General features: G+C 35.7%; 1 protein-coding gene across 10 annotated transcripts in view; it reads left to right on the top strand.

The window, feature by feature from the left end:
* Nrg3 (neuregulin 3) overlaps positions 1-20,364 on the top strand; it is a 1,108,134-nt gene that overhangs the window by 958,285 nt on the left and 129,485 nt on the right. For 6 of the 10 annotated variants that reach the window (XM_017315911.2, XM_006518686.4, XM_006518685.4 and 3 more), the window contains exon 4: positions 5,595-5,621. In XM_017315911.2, the coding sequence (XP_017171400.1) occupies positions 5,595-5,621 (27 nt within the window). The remainder of the gene's footprint in view (positions 1-5,594; positions 5,622-20,364) is intronic. The other 4 variants (XM_006518687.4, XM_030247684.1, XM_011244987.3 and 1 more) reach the window with 1 other exon arrangement.

The following is a 20,364-nucleotide window of genomic DNA, read 5'->3' as shown; positions in this document are numbered from 1 at the left end:
AAAAGCAACACTTTGAAATGGGCATGCTTTGTAAGTGATTGGATGGCTTGCTCCATGCTAACATAGCAAGATTTTCCTATAGTAGCTGACAGAGGTCACTAGAACCATAGGCACTCCCAGAAAACACAGTCCTTCTTGGCAAAATCGAAACTGCTGCCTACAGAGCACTCACAGGGACGATGTCTACCACACTCATCTAAGGGGCTTTTAGGGCTGTTGCTGTGGGGCAGCAAGGGAACCTTGAGCCCTCTTTGCAATTTTCTTTTTTAAAACCTGTTTTCCCATTTTAACATTTGATCTCTCTCTCTCTCTCTCTCTCTCTCTCTCTCTCTCTCTCTCTCTCTCTCTCTTTCTGTGTGTGTGTGTGTGTGTGTGTGTGTGTGTGTGTGTGTGTGTGTGTGTTCATGTACGTGTGCATAGGAAGAAAAAAGGGAACCCTATATGGGAGAAAAGTACTGATTTGATATTTCACATCTCTGGTTTCACTTGAACAACACTAATGATGGTCGTGCTCATGTGCAAACCGTTGTCCATCACCTTGTGCACAGGGAAGTCATAGAACTGCTTAAGCAGTGGATTCTCCCCTTCTGCCATGTGTGTTCTAGGGATCAAATTAAGGTGATTAGGCTTGCTGACAAGTGCCACTTACCAGCTGAGCCATCTCACTGGCTCCCAGTGTTTTAACTATATAAACCACAGATCACTATTTTTGTGTAAAGTTCTCCACTTTCCATGGATCAAAAGTCTAAATGAGCACCTGCAGAGATACTCTGTGATAATGGCACCTTGATTTAATCCTTCTAGTTCAGCACTGAGGCTGACAGAGTTACTGTTGCTGTGTCACTGTGTTACACCACACGGAATTCCTTATCCTAGCTTAGGCAACACAGTGTCCCATTTATCTGGTGATTGGAACTAAGTCAAGAACTGTGTTTCCTTTGTTCAGCATGTTAGTTTAGGCAGCTGTGCTAGATATATCAGCTTATCACAATAGGTTTTGATTGTTCAAGGGAGTTTTTTTTTTTTACACTTATTTACTGTATGCAGTGTGTTTACATAGGTGTATGTGTGTAGGTACATGTTGAGATCAGAGAAACACTTGCAGGACTATGTTCAGTCTTCTTCCATGTTGTTTCTGTAGATCAAAGTCAAGCCTTTAGGTTACACAGAAAGCATCTTTACTCACTTTGATTGCTAGTTGTTGATTTTTTATTTTTTATTTTTATCAATTTGACACCATCTATAATTACCATGGAAGTGGGTGTTAAGGTGAATTGTTGGACTGAGTTGGCCTGTTGCCCTGTCTTGGGGGAGGATAATGTATAAATTGAAGGCAGTTCACAGTGGTTGGTACCACTCCCTGGCAATACTGAATTACATGTGGGGAGAAAAGGAGTTAATCACTAATCCATTCTCTTTGTTCTTGACTGTGAATGATTGTGACCAGTTCTTTCAAGGTGGATGATGCCAAACCCTCTGACCATGATGAACTGTAGCATGGAAGTGTGTGCTGAGCAAACCCTTTCTCTCTTCAGTTGATCTTGTCATGGTATTTCTATCATGTATAGCATGGAAGTGTGTGCTGAGCAAACCCTTTCTCTCTTCAGTTGATCTTGTCATGGTATTTCTATCATGTATAGTGCTATGAAAGGAAACCAAGACACCTGCTGAGGCATCCTGCTATCCCTGCTCATATTTGAAGTGGTTTCAAGGATCTTGACCTTGAATTTCAATTAAATTGGTTATAAATTCATATCTCTGCCTCACAATGAGTGTTGTTATTAGCAGTGCCTTGTATTTTCAGTATTTGTCCCAGATAAAAATGGTAATATGTAAAGAAAGGAATACAGTGAATATTTTGAATTTTCTGTGTTATTACCTTAGTGCCTTTTAATAAATACACCATGTTACATACTAAGAATAAATAACTTTAGTGAAAAGAGAGGGCTAAATTTGACAAGTTGTCCAGTACATCTGACCTGACAGAATGTCTTCCTAACACTTATTTGTTCCTAAAGTCACTGAAATCGTTCAGGTCTATGGGAAGAGTTGCTGTCATCTGCTAAATATTACTCCAAGTTTAAGTTTATTTAGTTTAATTTTTGGCAGATTTTCAAACACAAGTTTGTTAGCATCTGCTATCTATAAAAATAACCAAATCAACTTCATCTTACAGATTTTTTTTTCTGGTAACTAAGGAGGAAATATTAACAGTCCTAGTTTGACTCCTTGGTGACAAGAAACAGTTGTTTTTCTTTATACCCCATCACTCAATTCATCTTTGGCCTGCCATCAGTAAATAATGGGAAAGCAGTAAGTAAGGGGTGCTGGAGGGTGCTCAAGACTGCTTGAGGGAGCTTAAAAACAACTTACTCTTTTTAAGTGGATTAAATAATTCATCCCCAAAGATCTCATTTCCTCATGACATTGCAAAAAGTTAGTTATCTCTTTAGAGGAAAGACATTTATAAATTAGATAAATGAATGCTAAGAGTAAGGCTATCTGGGCTCAACTGCAGTTGTACAGTTGTACTTGCTTGTAGCCCATATGATTGGGGAAATTTGCTTCATCCTTTGTGTATGTCTTTTATAGTGGGCATGCTTGCCAGGTTATAAGCTCATCCCATCTTTATATCATCTCGTGAGCATTGAGTACTGGGTAAAAGTTGAACACTTTCCCACAATGATAAGGGGATGAATGTTCTAAAACAAGTTGATTGAGATGTTAAAAATATGTAAATTGTACATAGCCATGTATGCTTCAGGGGAAATCCAATCGCTTTGACTTGAGTCCTGTGCCTCTTAGTTCATCCTAAGATCTGAGCAGTTCTTGGTACTCAGCGGTTTGAGGGAATAAATAAGTGAACTATTAATTGACTAATTCTCACTCTGTTCCTCTTGATGTTTTCCTGCAGGCCTCAACATCTTCAGGCAGGCTTTTTACCTTGAGAAATAATCAACACAGTCTTCTGAGAAATAGTATGGTTTATGTTCTGTGTATGACTGAAATAACAAAATTAATTGCTTTTCTGTCATGCACTTTTCATGGCTTTTCATTGATCCTTCTGTGTGAACCAAAGCCTGTCAGTGACTTCAAACTGATAAATAGTGATCCCAGTGTTTAGAATTTTTAATTCAGCAGTGTATGTCGTAGTGATATGGGTGGTGGGGGTTGTAAAAGAACAGGAGCTACATATTTTTAAATAAGAATTAATCTTTTTATTCGTATATTCAGTCTTGTCAGTTTCCATGAAGAGGCTATCATAAAAAATAGTAAGCAGTTTACCTTCAATAACCAAAGACATAGAACTTTGCTGGAAAGTCCAATAAGTTTTACACTAACAGGGATTTCTTTAAATAGATGTTCTTATTTATATTTTTCAGTATTTGAATAATTTGTAGTTGTGTTATTTGTCTATGATGCTGGCCAGAAACTTGTGATTGTAAAGTGTACAGCCTGACTTTCAATGTATCAACACACTGCTTACTTCCTAGCTCGGTCTACTCAAGAAGGGTTGTCTATAACCCTTGTCACAGACATAGGTAGATCACCATAGGCTGTGGCAGAATGGAGGCTGGCAAGCAGTTAAGTATAGGCCAGCAAAACAGCCTTGGAGGTTAATGTTGATTTATGTAGACTTTATCAGAAAGCTCTTTTTCAACCAAATTTAGGCTAGGATCCTTCTTACTTCAGGGTTAAGCCTGTGCATATCTGTGGTCCACTTGAGAGTCTCTGCTTCCTGATATCTAAACATTGCTGTCTCTTGATTTTCTTTTGTTCCTGTCCTTAAGTAAATGAAGTATTGCATCAGGGTTTTAATTATATTCATGATTGCTAATCTCACTCAGACCTTACTTTTGAATTCTGTATATCCAGTATCTTGTACATCTTTTCAGAGCACAGTCAGAGACTTCTTATTTGCAGAAGATAGTGAGCATGGATTTGTCCACTGGTCATAAATCTCATTCTTTTGCATAGAAATGTTCATCCTGCCTAGGAGCAATATCTTTGCCTCTTGATTCTCCTGTCATTGCGTGTTTTTTCATATAGCACTTACTAAAAGGAAATGGCCAGAGATTTTACTAGGTGGTCTTCTACTGATGATGATTGAATTCATGAAAACAAGAAACTGTCTTTTCACCAGGGATTGAAGAAGGTATATATCAACACAGTGCAATCAGTGAAAAATTGCTGTGAGGAGAAAGGGATAAATCTGTGTTCTAGAAACACTGTTGCCATTTTTCTTAGTAAAAGTAGACATTTTGTAATTTACATAAATTTTTGTCACTTCAAGTGAACTGTAGGCAAGCCGAACTGACTCAGAATGATGAGGTTGCTTGTACCTGAGCGGAGGGAGATTAAAATACATAGCTTCTGACTAATATGATGGAAGAGCCCTAAAAGCACTGGTTGTGATGGTAGTGGTGGTGGTCGTGTTGGTGGATGTGGAGGTAGAGGTGGAAGTAAAATTCATGAACTTAGGACAAATGAATTAAGTATATAAAATGACTAAAGTGCCAAAACTGTTTTCTCTCTCGCTGTGTGTGTGTGGGAGGGTAGGAATGGGGGTTATGCATGTGTGTGTGTGCTTGTATGTGTGTGCACATGTGCACTAATTGTTATGTGTAGTTTTGCATGTTTTCTAAATGGAAATTTTTTTTTCTAAGCAGGGCACCCCTAAAAGGAGGCCAGTAATTAATTTGGAAACAAATCCAGTTTCAGCAGTCACCTTTTGGCCCCACTTCCCCTTACTCCAGACTAATACTTGTGCAAACAAAAACATTATTAGGTAATGTTGAATTTACATCTTGAGTGAGGACAGGATTAAACAACTGAAAGAAGCAACACTCTATTTAAATAAATAAGCCAAGCACAGATTGATACTATGCTGGCCATGGAGAGACCAGTTGTTCAAGACTGGCTGTGTCTGTGGGCACACAGGACAAATGGTGATAGCTTTGCCATTTGCTTTTGCCTGGTTGAGCTATTTAGTCAAGCAGTCACAGGGCTTATGGGTCAGGTACAGTGGATTTGTGTCTTCAATCTACCCAAGATTTTGTGACTTATGTATGGTGTTTGGTTTTCCCAATGCACAAATGTCTCATATAACTCATCCAAGGAAGAATCATCAATTTCTTGAAGTGAAGCACACACTATTATAGGCTTTCATAGCCTGGCTGGGGTTTGTCATTTTTACTAATATAAAAGTACATATAAATTCATGTTGAATAAAGCCTTAATCTACAAAGAATCTACAAAGAATATCATGGATTATGAAAATTATTTTACTAGAAAATCTTTGATCACTCCCTCACTTAAAATTTTATTTAGTATATTTTTCTATTTATGCATTTTTATTCCACTAAAAGGCCAAGTAATAGTTTATAAGGTTTGTGAAAATAAATGTTAAGTGGAATACCAAGAGCTGTTAATGTTGGCGGTCTACAGGTTTCATCTATTAAGCTAACATAACTAAAATAGAGACATTCTCTGTGCCTTAGAAGGATGGCCTTACAAGCATTGATATTCTTGTTTGGATTTTTTCTAACCCAGGTCCCTTTCTGTTTCCTTTTTTCATGCTGACTTGGATGTAGCAGACCACTTGGGGATTGAATTCATGGGTAAGACAAAACAATTTGTTCCTTAAACATTCTGAGATCACTTCGTTACTGTACATATTGTTCTCCTTCTCCATCTGATTATAATAAAAATGCTTCATTAGGTCTGACTAACTGTTAAAAAATCCTTTAGAACATTTTGCGCAAGATAACAGCTCAAAGTAAAAACCTCAATTACATATCCAGTAGGGGGTGTGATGATCAGCATATCTGAAATTCTGCAAAAAACAGGCTGGGCCTCTAGAACAGTATTTCTTAATAGAACACATTTGTGGTAGACAACAACTCTTTAAAATTCTGTATCACTGATTTCTGCTAAAATCCCTTTTCCTCTTACAACTTGACTCTGTTGGTATTCATTAACACCAGCACTTATTTCTATTGTAAGCATGAACCCATTTCCATTAACAAAATTAAAATAACTTATTTTAAAATATTGTTAATTGATTGTAAAGTACGTTAATTTATGACACATTCTTGAAAATATTCGAAAGTCTTCATGGAAATTTGCTTTCTATATTCATAGGCAATTGTATTAAAATTGGAGATAATTTTGAGTGTATTGCAAGTTAAATAAAATGTTTGCTATGAAGTTCAGTATGGGAAGATACTTAGTAGTAAAGAGTTAGAGAAACTGAGAAAAATCCACATTTGCGTATTGATTCTTCAAATTATGCCCATTTGTATCTTTAACTCCAGTTTTTGTTTCCTTAAAGTAGATATAAATTTTTGCTTCATATGTGTTTGTGGTTGTGAGAATTTAGAGAAACTTACTTGCACTCATTTGTCTACTTGCCCGTTCATTCAGACCATGCTTATCCAGTCTCAGTCACAAAACAAACAAACAAACAAACAAACAAACAAACAACAACAACAACAACAAAACTGGAGGCAGATTACTAGAGATAAGCTAGGCAAAGGCAAAGCATTTTAATTCTCTTCAGGCAAAATGATATCAGCTTGGATTTGTGAGATGTAAGAAATATGTAGATAAGCTAGTAAGTGTTTTGAATGGAATATCAACATATATTTGAAATAAAGTAATGAGGAAAGCTTCAGTAGAAGACTCTAAAGGATGACTGCAAATTTCACTGTCCGTGTTCTTAGATAGTGGGTAGGCTGTTACTGAAAACATGCTGACAGTGGAGAACATTCATTGGAGATGTTTATGAGATTAGATACAGAAATGTCAGTTTGGTATACTCTATTTGAGAGAAGATGACAAGTTGGTTTTATTGGTGATAGTATGCGGATTATAGATTAATGGCCCCATTTTTGATTCAGAATTTCTCTTCCCTGTTTCATGACCTTGCTCATAAGTAGTTTGCTATATGGCTCTTTCATCATGGAGAAGGAAGACAGCTCAGCTTATGCATGTTTGAGACACTGATAGGTCAACCAAGTTAAAACACAAGAAGGGCAATGAAACTCAACTGAGGTTTCCATTCAACCATGAAATGTGTGGTGAGTGTGAAACTAAGTTAAGATGAAGTCAAATAATACTCATAATTGAAGTGCTTCCACAAATTTGTACCATGAGTAAGATAACTCCCTTGGGTACTGATAGATAATGATTATGAGAAGAAGTTAGGAGAAAGTAAAAATTTCAAAACTTATGAGGGTAGGCAGAGAGAGAGAAGCAAACAAATCCATGTGGAGATCAAGGTTTGAGAGGATATGGTTTTGGATCTGTTGTATAAGAAGACATTACGGTTGCTCAAGGTAAAACTAGGGTTTTAGAATTGAGATAGAAAATGGTTATTATATTCAAAAGTCTGTGGGCAATGGGAAAGAACTTATTATTTATAAATAAAACTGATACAAAAATAATTCCTCAGTCTAAAAAAAGAAGCAGCATATTGCCAGGTATTAATCTTCTTGCCCAGGACAAGTGGCTCTGGTCAGCAAATGACTTGCTTTTCACGTATGTCATGGTTAGTTGACCCAGGCTGGTTCTTCCCTCTGGCTTCAATATCTCCTCAGTTTACCTTGTCATCTGCCTCTAGCATATGGATACAAGGAACATGCTCATTTTTACTTAAGAGACTTGGTCTGAAATGGCTGATACCACTAGTACCTTAATAGTTTTTTTTTTCCTAAAACTAATCAAATAACTCTATCATTCCTCAACTGTGACTAGCAAATACAATCCTAGACTCTGTAAAAACAAACAAACAGACAGACAGACAGACAGACAGACAGACAGTTTTAGTATTTAATACCATAGTAAAAAGCCTGAAGTATGAAAAGAGTCAGAAATTTTACAAGAGAAAGAGTTCTTTAGGAGCCAGGGGTATAGATACACAGTGTTGCAAACAAAATTAAAGTAGTTTTTTGTTTGTTTGTTTAAATGGAAAAGGAGATTTCAACTATTCATGTAAGATTTCTGTTTTAGCTTCAGTAGGAGAAAATGGAATCAAAGAGACTGTCAATGGCAAAGGCTGCTGAAAGATTTGACTGAGAAATTTTAGAGGAGGAAGAGACTAACACATATCCATGGGCCACAAGCTACAGAAAGCAATGAACATGGTCTGTGTGGTGGTGAATATGATAGAGAGAAGAGTAAGCAGTGAGCACTCCTCATTCTTTAATGGCAGACAGGTATAGGTATAGTTGCATGGGCTTTACCCACAAAGTCATATTGAGAAAAATGAGCACTAAGCCTGATTGCTAAAGAAATTTTCTTCACTGGGTTCTGGTGATTGTAGGGTCTGAGGCTGGATAGTCTATGGCTATTGAACAGAACACCCGGAGACATAGGAATCACCACTCAGATGGTGGTGGGGCTGGAGCCTTTTAGATGCTGCAAGCAAAGTGGCAAGGTCACAAACAAAATTGCTTTATGAACTGCTAATCTTCTTTGTTGGGAGAAATAGACCAGACTCCATCATATCAAGAGGCCAGTAGCATTGCTGAAATGTATATAGCACAGTGGAACTAAAATGTATCTTGAAAGGTCTACTTGAGAACTCATTAGATGAAGTGTCATTCATGATCCAAGTAAAATAATAGGTTAGGGTGTAGTTCATCTATATGACACTCAAGCTTAAGGGTATAGCAAGACTTGTAAAAGTAAAATCATAGGTCTAAAGTCTTATAGAAAATGAGTTTTCAATGTCTGATTATTTGATTCCTGAAATATATATTGCCTTGAAGGGAAGGCATTGATCATTAAGCTGGAGCTATGAGAAATGTCTTATATGCAGATAGATGGTGACAGCTGTAGATGATAGTTCAGAGCAGGGATGGGTTTATAGAATTAGTGAATATGCTGTTTCAATTATGTTACATGTCCACTTACACACTTGGTTGAATCTAAATATGTAAAATAATGTTTCTGATTTTGCAAATAAATACCTTGAATTTAATCTGTGATTTCAGAATTGATGTGGACAAAATGTTTTCCATTGAGGATGATGCAATGAAATTACTAAATCAAAATTCATATGGAAAGCAAAGGTGTACCCAATGTGTATATAAACTTTTTTATGGTCCATTGGGGGGCAGATTATATATTTATGCTAACTTTGTTTGCATGTGTGTATATGGGGTGGAAGAGTTGTTTAAATGGAATTTACATTTACAGAGCTCTTAAGTTCACAGCAAAATATGCTAGAATACTCAGAGACATCCTGTATATGTCTCACATGTGCACAGCCTCCCAGCTGTTTTTCCCACCAGAGAGGTTCTTGTGTTGTCTCTTGTAAAAAGTCCTACACGCACTTTTCACCATAAGTCAATGATTTTCACGACAGTGCCCTCACATACTTCTGCATAAATGATGTTTATACACTATTAACATTAGCATAAAAGATTTGCTGCTCTGAATCATCCCACATATGCCTTTCCTTCCCTCAACACTTGTCAATCATGAAATTTTGTTTTGCCTTTCCCAGAATGTCATGAAGTTGGAGTATAATATTTTCATAGGGCAATAAGTTTCTGTGTCTTTTTTTCATCCTGATGACAGTTTTCCCTCCCTCCTCTCCTCCCTGCCCCCCTACCTACACCCACACACTTCCCTTCTTCTTCAGCCCAGCACTCACACTTCCATTTCTCTTCAGAAAAGGGCAAACCTCCCAGGGATATGAACCAGACACAGCATATCAAATTGCAGTAAGACTAGGACTAAAATGTCCCAAAAGCAGTCAAAACGAGTCAGAGACAGCTCCTGCTTCCATAAGTCCCATAAGACCAAGCTAAGCAACTGTAACATGTGCAGAGGGCCTAGGTCAGTCCCATGCGTCCACCCTGGTTGTAGCTTTAGTCTCTGTGCGTCTCTAGGAATCCAGGTTAGTTGAAGCTATGGCTTTTCTTAAGGTGTCCTTGACCACTCTGACTCCTACTATTCTTCAGCCCTTCTGCGGGATTCCCCAGGCTCATCATAATGTTTGCTGGGCTTTAATGTCTTTTCCTTGTTATGGTAGCTCAGGAACATTAGACGTATGTGATGTGAAGTACACTGTCAAGAGACATCAATACTCTCCTATCTTTCCTGGATTTTACAGAAAGTGTCCTTTTTATTGCTGTGTAATATTCTTGGTACTATTATTATCCAGATCTCACACAGGTTGATTATTTAATTAACCTTGAAAAATTCGTCTGCTTGTTCCCAAGATTTGACAATTCTCACTATGTCTTCATGATAAACACTCATGTGTGTGTGTGTGTGTGTGTGTGTGTGTGTGTGTTTTATTTCTGTTAAATCATATGTATATACATTGTTTTATAAGAAATTGTTTTTGCTGTCTTCTACAGTGTCTACTCAACACTGTATTTCAGTTAGAAATGCAGGAACAATATTGTTGCTCCTCATCCTTGCCAGGACTTCAGTACTGTCAGCATTCTTGACTTACCCATGCAAATACACATTTAGTGCCTTCACACACTTTCCACTTACCTGTTCCTGGCATCTAATGTGGAACATATTTTTCACTATGCTAATTTGCCATCTGCAAATCTTTGGTGAGTTGTAGGTCAGTATCTTCTGTAGAATTTTGGCTGTTTTTCTTAATGTAGAATTTTAGAATTTTTTTTTATACTTTAGAAGTATTGTTTCACAGCTACATCTTTTGAAATTGCTTTCTGTCAAGAAATAGATTCTCTTTATTTATTGTCTTGGCAATACTCTTCATGGACAAAAAAATATAATTTTAGTGAATTGTGATAGTTATTTAATTCTTTCTTTTGCATTACTTACCTTTTAGTGTTTTGTCTAATACGTCATTGACCCCTAATGTCATACTAGGTAATTTTCTAGTGGTGTTATGATTTATTTTGAATTTTTTTGAAGACTGAGATAAACCTATCCACATTTATTTTGGTTGCATGAGATAGACAGCTGTTTGAGCATCACTTGTTGCATATGGTATCTTCTCTCAGTTGATTATATCTCTGTATATCAATCTGGACAGACTCCTCTGTTCTATTTAGCTATCTATAATTCTCTTGTTAGTACCTCACTCTCTTGATTACTATAGCTTTTGAAGAAATCTTGAAGACAGGCAGTGTCAGCCTTTCTATTGTTATTATTATTATTATCATTATTATTATTTTGTTCTTCAGAACTGAACATGTTAAATTTTGTTTTTCATTTCCTCTTATCTTTTGAATCGGTTTACAAAGAGTGAAAATATGACTCATGAAGGTTTGTACATGGATTATATTGATTATACAGGCAAAGTTAGGAAAGTTTGGTTTCTTAACAACATTGCTTCTTCCCATAAATAGTTACGAATTTGCTTTTTAGTCATTAGATTATTTTTCAGGATTCTTTGTTTTTTCATATAGCCTTTTATATGTGTTTGGAAACTTATCCCTAAGCACTTTACTTTGCAGAAACGATAACACAACTATAGTTTTGTGTGTGTGTGTGTGTGTTTATGAGTTTAATTTCTAATTCTACTTGTTCATTATTGGTACTTAGGGCAATGGTTACCTTTTGTTCATTAAATATCTAGTGCATAGTTATAATCATTTAATAGTTCCTCAAAAATTTTATTGCTCTTGATGTTCCTATATTGTTTTACACTTATGTATTAAAGCAGAGAGAGAAAGAGATAGAGAGAGAGAGAGAGAGAGAGAGAGATTTCTTCTTCCTTTCTAATTTACATAGTTTTAGCTCCTTGTTTTATTTGATCATCAGGACTGGCAGTATCATACTGAAAAGTCTATAAGAGGGAAATGCTAACTTTTTTTTCTGATATAGTGAAAAGATTGAGTTCCTTATCATTTAGTATTAAATATGGGATATTTATAAATATGCTTGCTGAAGTTGATGATGTCTTCTCAATTCCTACTCTTCCTAGAGTTTCTAACTACAATGATCTTTGCAAGTACTCTTTCTCAATCTATAGCTATGATCATGGAATTGAAATGAAAGATTACATTAATTACTTTTCAATCGTTAAAACAGCCTTGCATACTAGGAAAATTTAACATGGTAATGTCTAATCTTGTTTTACTGAGTCCTAGGATACCTTCTTTCTAAACTCTCCCATCTGGATTTGAATAATATTAATTTCCTTTTTTACTTGAGGTACAATGCATTTCACAAAATAATACAAGCACATGTTTTAGTGCATGTGTTTTCACCAAGATTTAAAATTCCCAAAGAGTAGGCATAGATGTGTTCCTGATGATCAGGTTCACAAATTAAAATCTTCAAAGAGCTACTAAAAATTCCTATTTTACACTAGGCTCCAAACCATATGCCTAAAGCCTCCTGCTACTATTTAATCTTCACATACTTTTCTCAGTTACTACATGCCAGATATATTGAAGGTACAGATATATATTTCAATCTTTGAACACCAAAGTGCCCTAGGATTGAAAAGAATTAAAACTAATCAGTGCTATAAATTGTTATGGGAAAAACCCAACAAGAGGAAGAAATGAAGAAGCTATTAAGTGCACGTGGAAAGCATTAGGACAGGATCCCAGTACAGGAGGCATCTGAGTAGCAGCCAAATGGATAAGTAGCATTAATGGTGCCACAGTGGAAATTTATATGACTTCTTACTGCTTCTACATTACTCTGATCTTGCTCTTTCAGGTTTATTCTCTGGGTCTAACAGTTGTCTAGCTTTAGAGCTAGAGAGAGAAGATCAACTTCACTAAAAAGAATTAACCAAAACCCTTTTCTGGTTAATTTATTAACTTTAAGAGATAATTATACAATGTAATAATCCATGTCAAATCCATTGTCTGTGAAACTGTCAAAATTCAGAAATATTTTTCCTTAATTATATTCATAGATTTTTCTTAATGACATTTGTGGGATTTGTACCATGAAACATTCAAAAAATAAATACTAATATGGAATACACTGTCAGTTAAAGGCTGAAGTTAACTGCCACAATTAGGGCAACAATTTAGAGATACATATAAGATACAGAATTTTGTTTTAAAAATTAAAATTATAGAATTGACAGTAAACTGGTAACAAATAATTTCCTTTATTTTGTGTCTTAAGCTTTGTTTATTTATGTTATGCTAAAAACAGAAGCTTTTAGGATCCTATGTAAGAAGTTTGTCTCAAGATGTGGCTACTTAAGATATGGGAAAATGTGAACTTCCTTGAAAGCCTAAGTCTTTATTGGATTATGTAAAACCAGTCACTCCTTCATATGTGATACTTGCTCAAAAACTATATCAAACTGGCCACATATTGAAGGAACATTGATAATGAAAATATTTTCTTAAAAACACCAAGATATTTCTTCTCAAGTGCTCAGTCATAGAACATTTTTCCTATGTTTATTGGAGTTATTTGTTACTCAACAGTTTTATCTGATCATGCCATGATGCATTTCATTATCAAAGAATCAAATATATTTGTATAATTACAAGTGTAATGTCCTTTGGAAACTTTGTCAAAACACAGGAAAGTTTATTATGTGAAGTATCTTTTGTGCAAATGTCTTTTTTTCTCATTTGAAAAATAACATGAAAAATACAGCATTTGTTTATATTCATATTTATTGAATATTCTATTTTTTGTTTGACCTTGTTTCAAGTATATCATAATATATTTATATATGGTGTGTTTGAAGAAAGTCTAGAATAATTCTGAAATTCAAATCACAGAATTTTAGAAAATCATGTTTTTATTAAAATCTTAAATTATAGTAAGATAATTGTTTATTGTTAACTTAAAACAAGCCATTGAGTTTTCTGCTAGAAGATGTATGGGGTTATAATACATTATAATTATATGATGTTATTTATATACATAATTTTAGAATTAACAAATTTATTATTCCAAGTTGGTCATATGTTAAGTAGCTTTCTATCCATTTTTATAGCAGAATATTTCATGCATTTTAGTGGTCACTAAAGAAAGTCTCATGAGAAATGGCCAGATTCTAATTTTACTCAGGTGACATTAAGAATGGATATCATAAACGAATCTGTATAGTTTTCCTTAAGTCCAACAGGCTCATAGTTAAGTGAATTAAACTTTTTGATTTAATTTGTGAATTTTCATTACAAATCTGGAAGTGGGAATCTTTCTTTACCTAGATAATGACTGTGAATTAGAATTATTTGGAAACAAAAAGGTTGTCATTGATTTATAAACACAATTTTGTCTTATTACAAAATAAATTGGTAATCTGTGGACAAACTATTTATAGGGTGTTTTCAGAGGGAATGTAGACGAAGGGTATAGTTCTCAGACACTATTTGCTATGTTCAACTTCCTGAACAATCAACTTTGTTAAATTATCATAACAATATTGAATAGTGTGTGCCAGAAACGTTGTAGGATCTTTTGAAGTCTCAAAAAAGCATATTGTAGATCCTTTTATATAGTGATCATACGTGTCAAAGCTGAAGAGCACCTAGGAATAATTTCTGATCCAAAGAACAAGAAAGTAGCAGATAGAGGATTTGAGCTCAGATATATCTTGTAGTAGAGTGAGTGAGTGCTCTAGATGACTAACTGCTGGCCACATCCCAGTATGATGGCTGCAGGGGAACTAAAAGAGGTTGTCCTTTGGCAATGTTTTTGATGATAATGCTGTATGTGTAACTAGTCCTAGGTCTTTGGAGGCCATATGTCTTCTATGAATATTATCTCACATTAGCTGGCCATCAGAGTCTCTAGTATGCAAACATCCACATACACTATGTAGTGTATTAACATTTCTCATCAAGTATGTGTTTTGAGAGACTGGCTTGGAATGTCAATAGGGAAAAGGTTCAGCAGACTGTTGTAGTAAGCAAATATCATACACCAGAGAATATCAATTACAGGCAGCTTTAGCCCAATATTCAACAGTAATCTTTTTTAATTACTGAGATATAAATTTAAATATATCAGTATATTTCTAATTATTTCTGCAAGGTTAAAAATGAATATGAATGAATGTATATTTATAGACAAAATTCCTATAAATTCCAGGATCAACTAATAAACTTTTATTTGAAGATACTATGGGAAGTCTTAAACTATTTAAAAAGATGTGGTGCTCTTCACATAAACATAAATACAAAAAGATTTTTCCTAGTGTATCAATGTGCTATTTTCCACAAAGCTGCTATACAAATCCATTGGTATTTACTTTGGAGGTAGTGAATTCAACAGTTTGTGGTATATGGTAAAACATGAATTTTATCATGTTTATGATAGGAAATTTGAGATAATGAGTTACCTTTGAATAATTAAGATCATTTAGGAGTAAGACTTCCAGTAGCTTCTAGAGAAACACTTTTTAAAATGGCAGAAATAAGCACATAGGTTAATTGTCATTAGGATATTATATTTTTGTAATAGATGACTTTCTTCTTCAGCTAGAAATACTTAATTTATAACAGATAATATTGGATTTTAGAATTGTCAAATCTTACACAAAAGAATCCAAGAATTTAAAGATTTCCAAACAGATTATACTAACACACCAAATACATATATGGGTGCATGTCTTCATAACTTCAAAGTCTATTCCAAAGATTTAGAATGTACAATAAAATTTGAGAAAGTAAGAGAAGCAAAAATGTTTAGATTGTTACAAGGAAATAATTTTTTAAGAAAAATTTAAAAATGGTCACTCCTTTTATATCTAATTCTTTATGAACTTTAATTTAGAAATTAGGTTAAAGACCTGGGAAAAGGGATGGGGAGAAACAGAGGAATAAGAAGAGGAGGAGGAAGAGGAGGAGGAGGAGGGGAGAGAGAGAGAGAGAGAGAGAGAGAGAGAGAGAGAGAGAGAGAGAGAGAGCGCCTCATGGTAGGCGTGATTAGTAATCTTATGATGGTTCAGCTAATCAGAGTATTGGGAAAACCATCAAAGGTGGGCATTATGCCAGGCCAGAGCTCTATCTATAATAAGTCATGTATAGCAAACACTCAGATTGTCACTTCAGTGCTTGGAGAGATTTATAAACCAATTAATGAAACCCATTTAGGTTTAATTTTATTTTTGTTCTATTTTTACAGGACAGAGAGTGGTGTTTCCTAAACACATTTAAAATGTTAACATCAATAATATTTTGTATATTATAGCTATTTCAAATGTAATTCAACATGCAGTATTTTTGAATTATGATGGATCTAGTGGATCCTAACTCCATTATTAGGCTGGGAGTACTTTCATGGCTTACACACACACACACACACACACACAGGTCTTTTGAAAAGAACATGTTAGGATACGGTATTCTATTTTTCTCCTGAAGGTTTTCAAACCCTTTGTGATGCTTCTGTAAATTTGTGAAACCTAGAAAGACAGGGAATGTGGATAACCTTTTAAAATTTACTTATCTAAAGAACGATGTTTCATGAACCTAAGAAACCATGGGGGAAAAGAACACAATGGAGTGGATGTCTTCATCACATTGTAGTAATTAAGGCAATTTTTTTTCCTTAGAGAAAATAATAAGATTTCTGTAGTGTGGAGATAAAGAAAAGTAGGAACAGAAAGAAAAATAAAAGGAAGAAAGAAAGTGAATAAAGGGCATGAAGGGAAAGGGGTTTGTGGAAGTGTCAAGTTGATTGAACTGAATAACCACGTATGTGACAGATGCTTTTTGACATGGCTGGTCAAGAAGGCAGATCCGAAAGGGACTTGGAAACAATCACCCATGGAAGGAGTTACAGAGACAAAGTTTGGAACTGAGACAAAAGGATGGACCATCAAGAGACTGCCATATCCAGGGATCCATCCCATAATTAGCCTCCAAATGATGACACCATTGCATACACTAGCAAGCATTTGGTGCAAGGACCGTGATATAGCCGTCTCTTGTGAGACTAGGCCGGGGCCTAACAAACACAGAAGTGGATGCTCACAGTCAACTATTGGATGGATCACAGGGCCCCCAATGGAGGAGCTAGAGAAAGTACCCAAGGAGCTAAAGGGATCTGCAACCCTATAGGTGGAACAACATTATGAACTAACCAGTACCCCGGAGCTCTTGTCTCTAGCTGCATACGTATAAAGATGGCCTAGTCGGCCATCACTGGAAAGAGAGGCCCACTGGACAGGCAAACTTTATATGCCCCAGTACAGGGGAACGCCAGGGCCAAAAAATGGGAATGCGTGGGTAGGGGAGGTGGGGGTGTTGGAGGCTTTGGGATAGCATTGGAAATGTAATTGAGGAAAATATGTAATAAAAAAAATTAAAAAAAAAAAGTCACACTGTTTTGCCAAAAAAAAAAAAAAAAAAAAGGCAGATCCGACTATGCTAACCTTGTCTGAGTTCAGAAGGAAGTACCACCTTCCATCCTGTCTCAGGAAAGCATTCTGAGGTTTCTGGCAGGAGAATGATGAAATGTCCCTTGAACAAGTTCTTGTGTCTTTAACCATGTGTAGTTAGCTTGTAGGCATTATGGACATCGTTCCAGAAGACAGGCCAACTATTCACCAAACATCATTTGTTTGAGCAGCTCTGAGGGCAACACGAAGATGAGTTCAGATGTAGAGCAAATGGCCAAAGAAAGCCAGGAAGCAGCAGGTTAAGGCAGGAGCACAAATGTAGGGAAAAGGCAACAGGTCTTTCTTCAGACAGAATTGGAAATATCCTAGTGAAGATGTTAGAATCTGTGGGACCAGAATAAGGTAATGTGCAAATATGAGTACTTATCAAATGTAAGGACATTGATTCATATTAGCAAAGGAAAGAACACTACAATAATGAAATTGTATTTAAAATTTAAATTAAATTGAGTAATTTCCCCATGCAAATATCTTGGTGTATTTAAAATGAAATCTACCCAATAAAAATTACCTAATTTTCACAGTCTGACTTTGTCTGTCTCCTTGAGAGCCACAGCCATATTATTTTTCTCCCTTGTTCTATCTACCTCAGGGCCCTTAATCTCTAATTTGAGGACTGTGTGTCATATTTACCTAAATGTGTTTGGTTCCTTCCCAGAAAAAAAAGGGACTAATTTCTAAGATATTTAACCTATGACTATAGTCAATACATTCTAACTCTTAGGAAGCACACACCTTTGTTACTTCCCTTATATTTATTACTGTCCTGGATTTGTTTGTCCACTGACCATTGATAAGCTTTTTGTTGTCCTTTTAATAAATTCAGGGAATACCTTGTCCTACCTAATACATGAAAATATCTAATTAATGAAAGCACTCTTTACATACATAACACTACTGTCATTCCTTACTTTTTTATATAAGTTAATGTCATTTTCAAATTGCTAGGTCATCAGACATTCCATGATGAAACTTTCTCTGAATATTGGAATACACTTCAGACTATTGCTGCATTTTCAATATGCAACATTTCTGCACATATTCAGCATTAACTCTATCATACATGTACATGATTAATTATAAGTTGTTAACATGTAAATAACTAAAAATTTCTCTTTTGGCACTTAACCCAAGATGTGAATTTTAAAGAAAGTTATATATTATGTAAATCAGCAAGTTAAAATAATGCCATTTGCCAGAATTATAATTTTTAGAGAGTTACTGGATTTATACAATTTCCACTGTATCCTCTTTTCTAATTTTTCTTGCATTCCCCAACTCCTTAAATAGTTGACCTCTTCCTTAATTAAATGTTACCTGACAGTCTTCTCATTGGAAAAACCAGTTCTGTGATGGCAGAGCTTTCTCAGTACTTAGTCTCCAGTCCCATGCTAAGCAGAAGAGCTGACTATTGAATGAATTCGTTCTTTAAAAGCATATTCAAATATTATGAAGCTTTCCTTAACATTTATGTAACATAGATGGTGAAAGATAAAGAACAAACAAACAAACAAACAAACAACACATGGGAGAAACATCATTCACACACAAGTCCAGGGGGGCTTAATTCACCTTGTCTATCAAAAACATGTATTCTTTCCAGCTATTTCTCGTGTTCATTTTCACATTGAAAACATGGTGTTCCTCCAAATGAAGCCTTCTCCAAGCCACAGCTTACAGTTCATTTAGGAATCGTGTTTGGTGATGTGATAGGAATATGTCTTTTCAACAGGACTGGGCTCAGATGGAAAACTCAAGTGAACTCTGTTTCTTAGCTAGGTTAGCTGCCTGAGTGATTTCTCTGCCTGTGCTTTTGTGGAACTTTAATCATGAAATGCAAGGAATTACCATCCTAAAGTTGTGTTTGGCCTTTGAATGGGAAAAAATTAATATTGCACTTATTTTACTGTACCTAAAAATGCTAGGAGGAGCAGAGTACTTGATGTATCCACCAGGGAACTCTCTAACTCTAGAAGATGTGTCTGTGTGCCTGGTGACAGAGGAAGACATAAGTATGCAAGAAAATATTTTGTTCAATGAAAAAAGTTAGAAGTGAAAGCAACTGGATAATATAGAACATGAAACATGATTGTTTCCATAATGGTTCCAGAGCCCAATCTTATCCCTTATACCCTCCTGGAGCAAAAACTGCTATTCTTTCACCCTCTCTGTGCTCAGCCCCAAGCATTTGGATTAAGATTTAGTGGTAGAAAATTTTCTGTAAATAAGGTTGTCTAATTTAGTGAATAAAACTGTAATTAATTTCAATTTCTAGCATGCAGCATGTTTTTGATGACTGCATCTCATATTGCTGTGGAGTGCATTTATACCAAACCTATACTGTTTTTTTGCACTAAATTAAACTTGGAGTTGAGTATTTTGACTGGTAATCTTAGTTCTAGAGCAATGAACTCAAGTTAGAACTATCTCTGCTATGATCCATTTCTGTCTCACTTGCAAGCCCACGCTAAAAGATGGTTATGAGTGACTCAGATGGGTATGAACAGACAAAAGATAAGAAGAATAAATACACACACACACTGAGAGAGAGAGACAGACAGACAGAGACAGGCAGAGACAGAGACAGGCAGAGACAGAGAGACACAGAGAAAGACAGAGAGAGAAAGAGAGAAAGGAGGAGGAGGAGAAGGAGGAGGAGAAGGAAGAAAAGAAGGAGGAGAAGAAGGAGGAGAAGAAGGAGGAGAAGAAGGAGGAGAGGAAGGATAGGAAGGAGGAGAGGAAGGAGGAGAAGAAGGAGGAGAAGAAGGAGAAGGAGGGGAAGAAGGAGGGGAAGAAGGAGGGGAAGAAGGAGGAGAAGGAGGAGAAGGAGGGGAAGAAGGAGGAGAAGAAGGAGAAGAAGGAGAAGAAGAAGAAGAAGAAGAAGAAGAAGAAGAAGAAGAAGAAGAAGAAGAAGAAGAAGAAGAAGAAGAAGAAGAAGAAGAAGAAGAAGACGACAAGGAGGAGGAGGAGAGGAGAGAAGGAGAGAAGAGAGAAGAGGAGGAAGAAAAAGAAGGCAGCAATGGAAA

The sequence above is a fragment of the Mus musculus genome, chromosome 14 (genome assembly GCF_000001635.26).
Source record: "Mus musculus strain C57BL/6J chromosome 14, GRCm38.p6 C57BL/6J".
In the NCBI taxonomy this organism is placed as follows: Eukaryota; Metazoa; Chordata; class Mammalia; order Rodentia; family Muridae; genus Mus; species Mus musculus.
The sequence above is the reverse complement of the archived record's forward strand: the minus strand, read 5'-3'. Positions and strand labels throughout refer to the sequence as shown.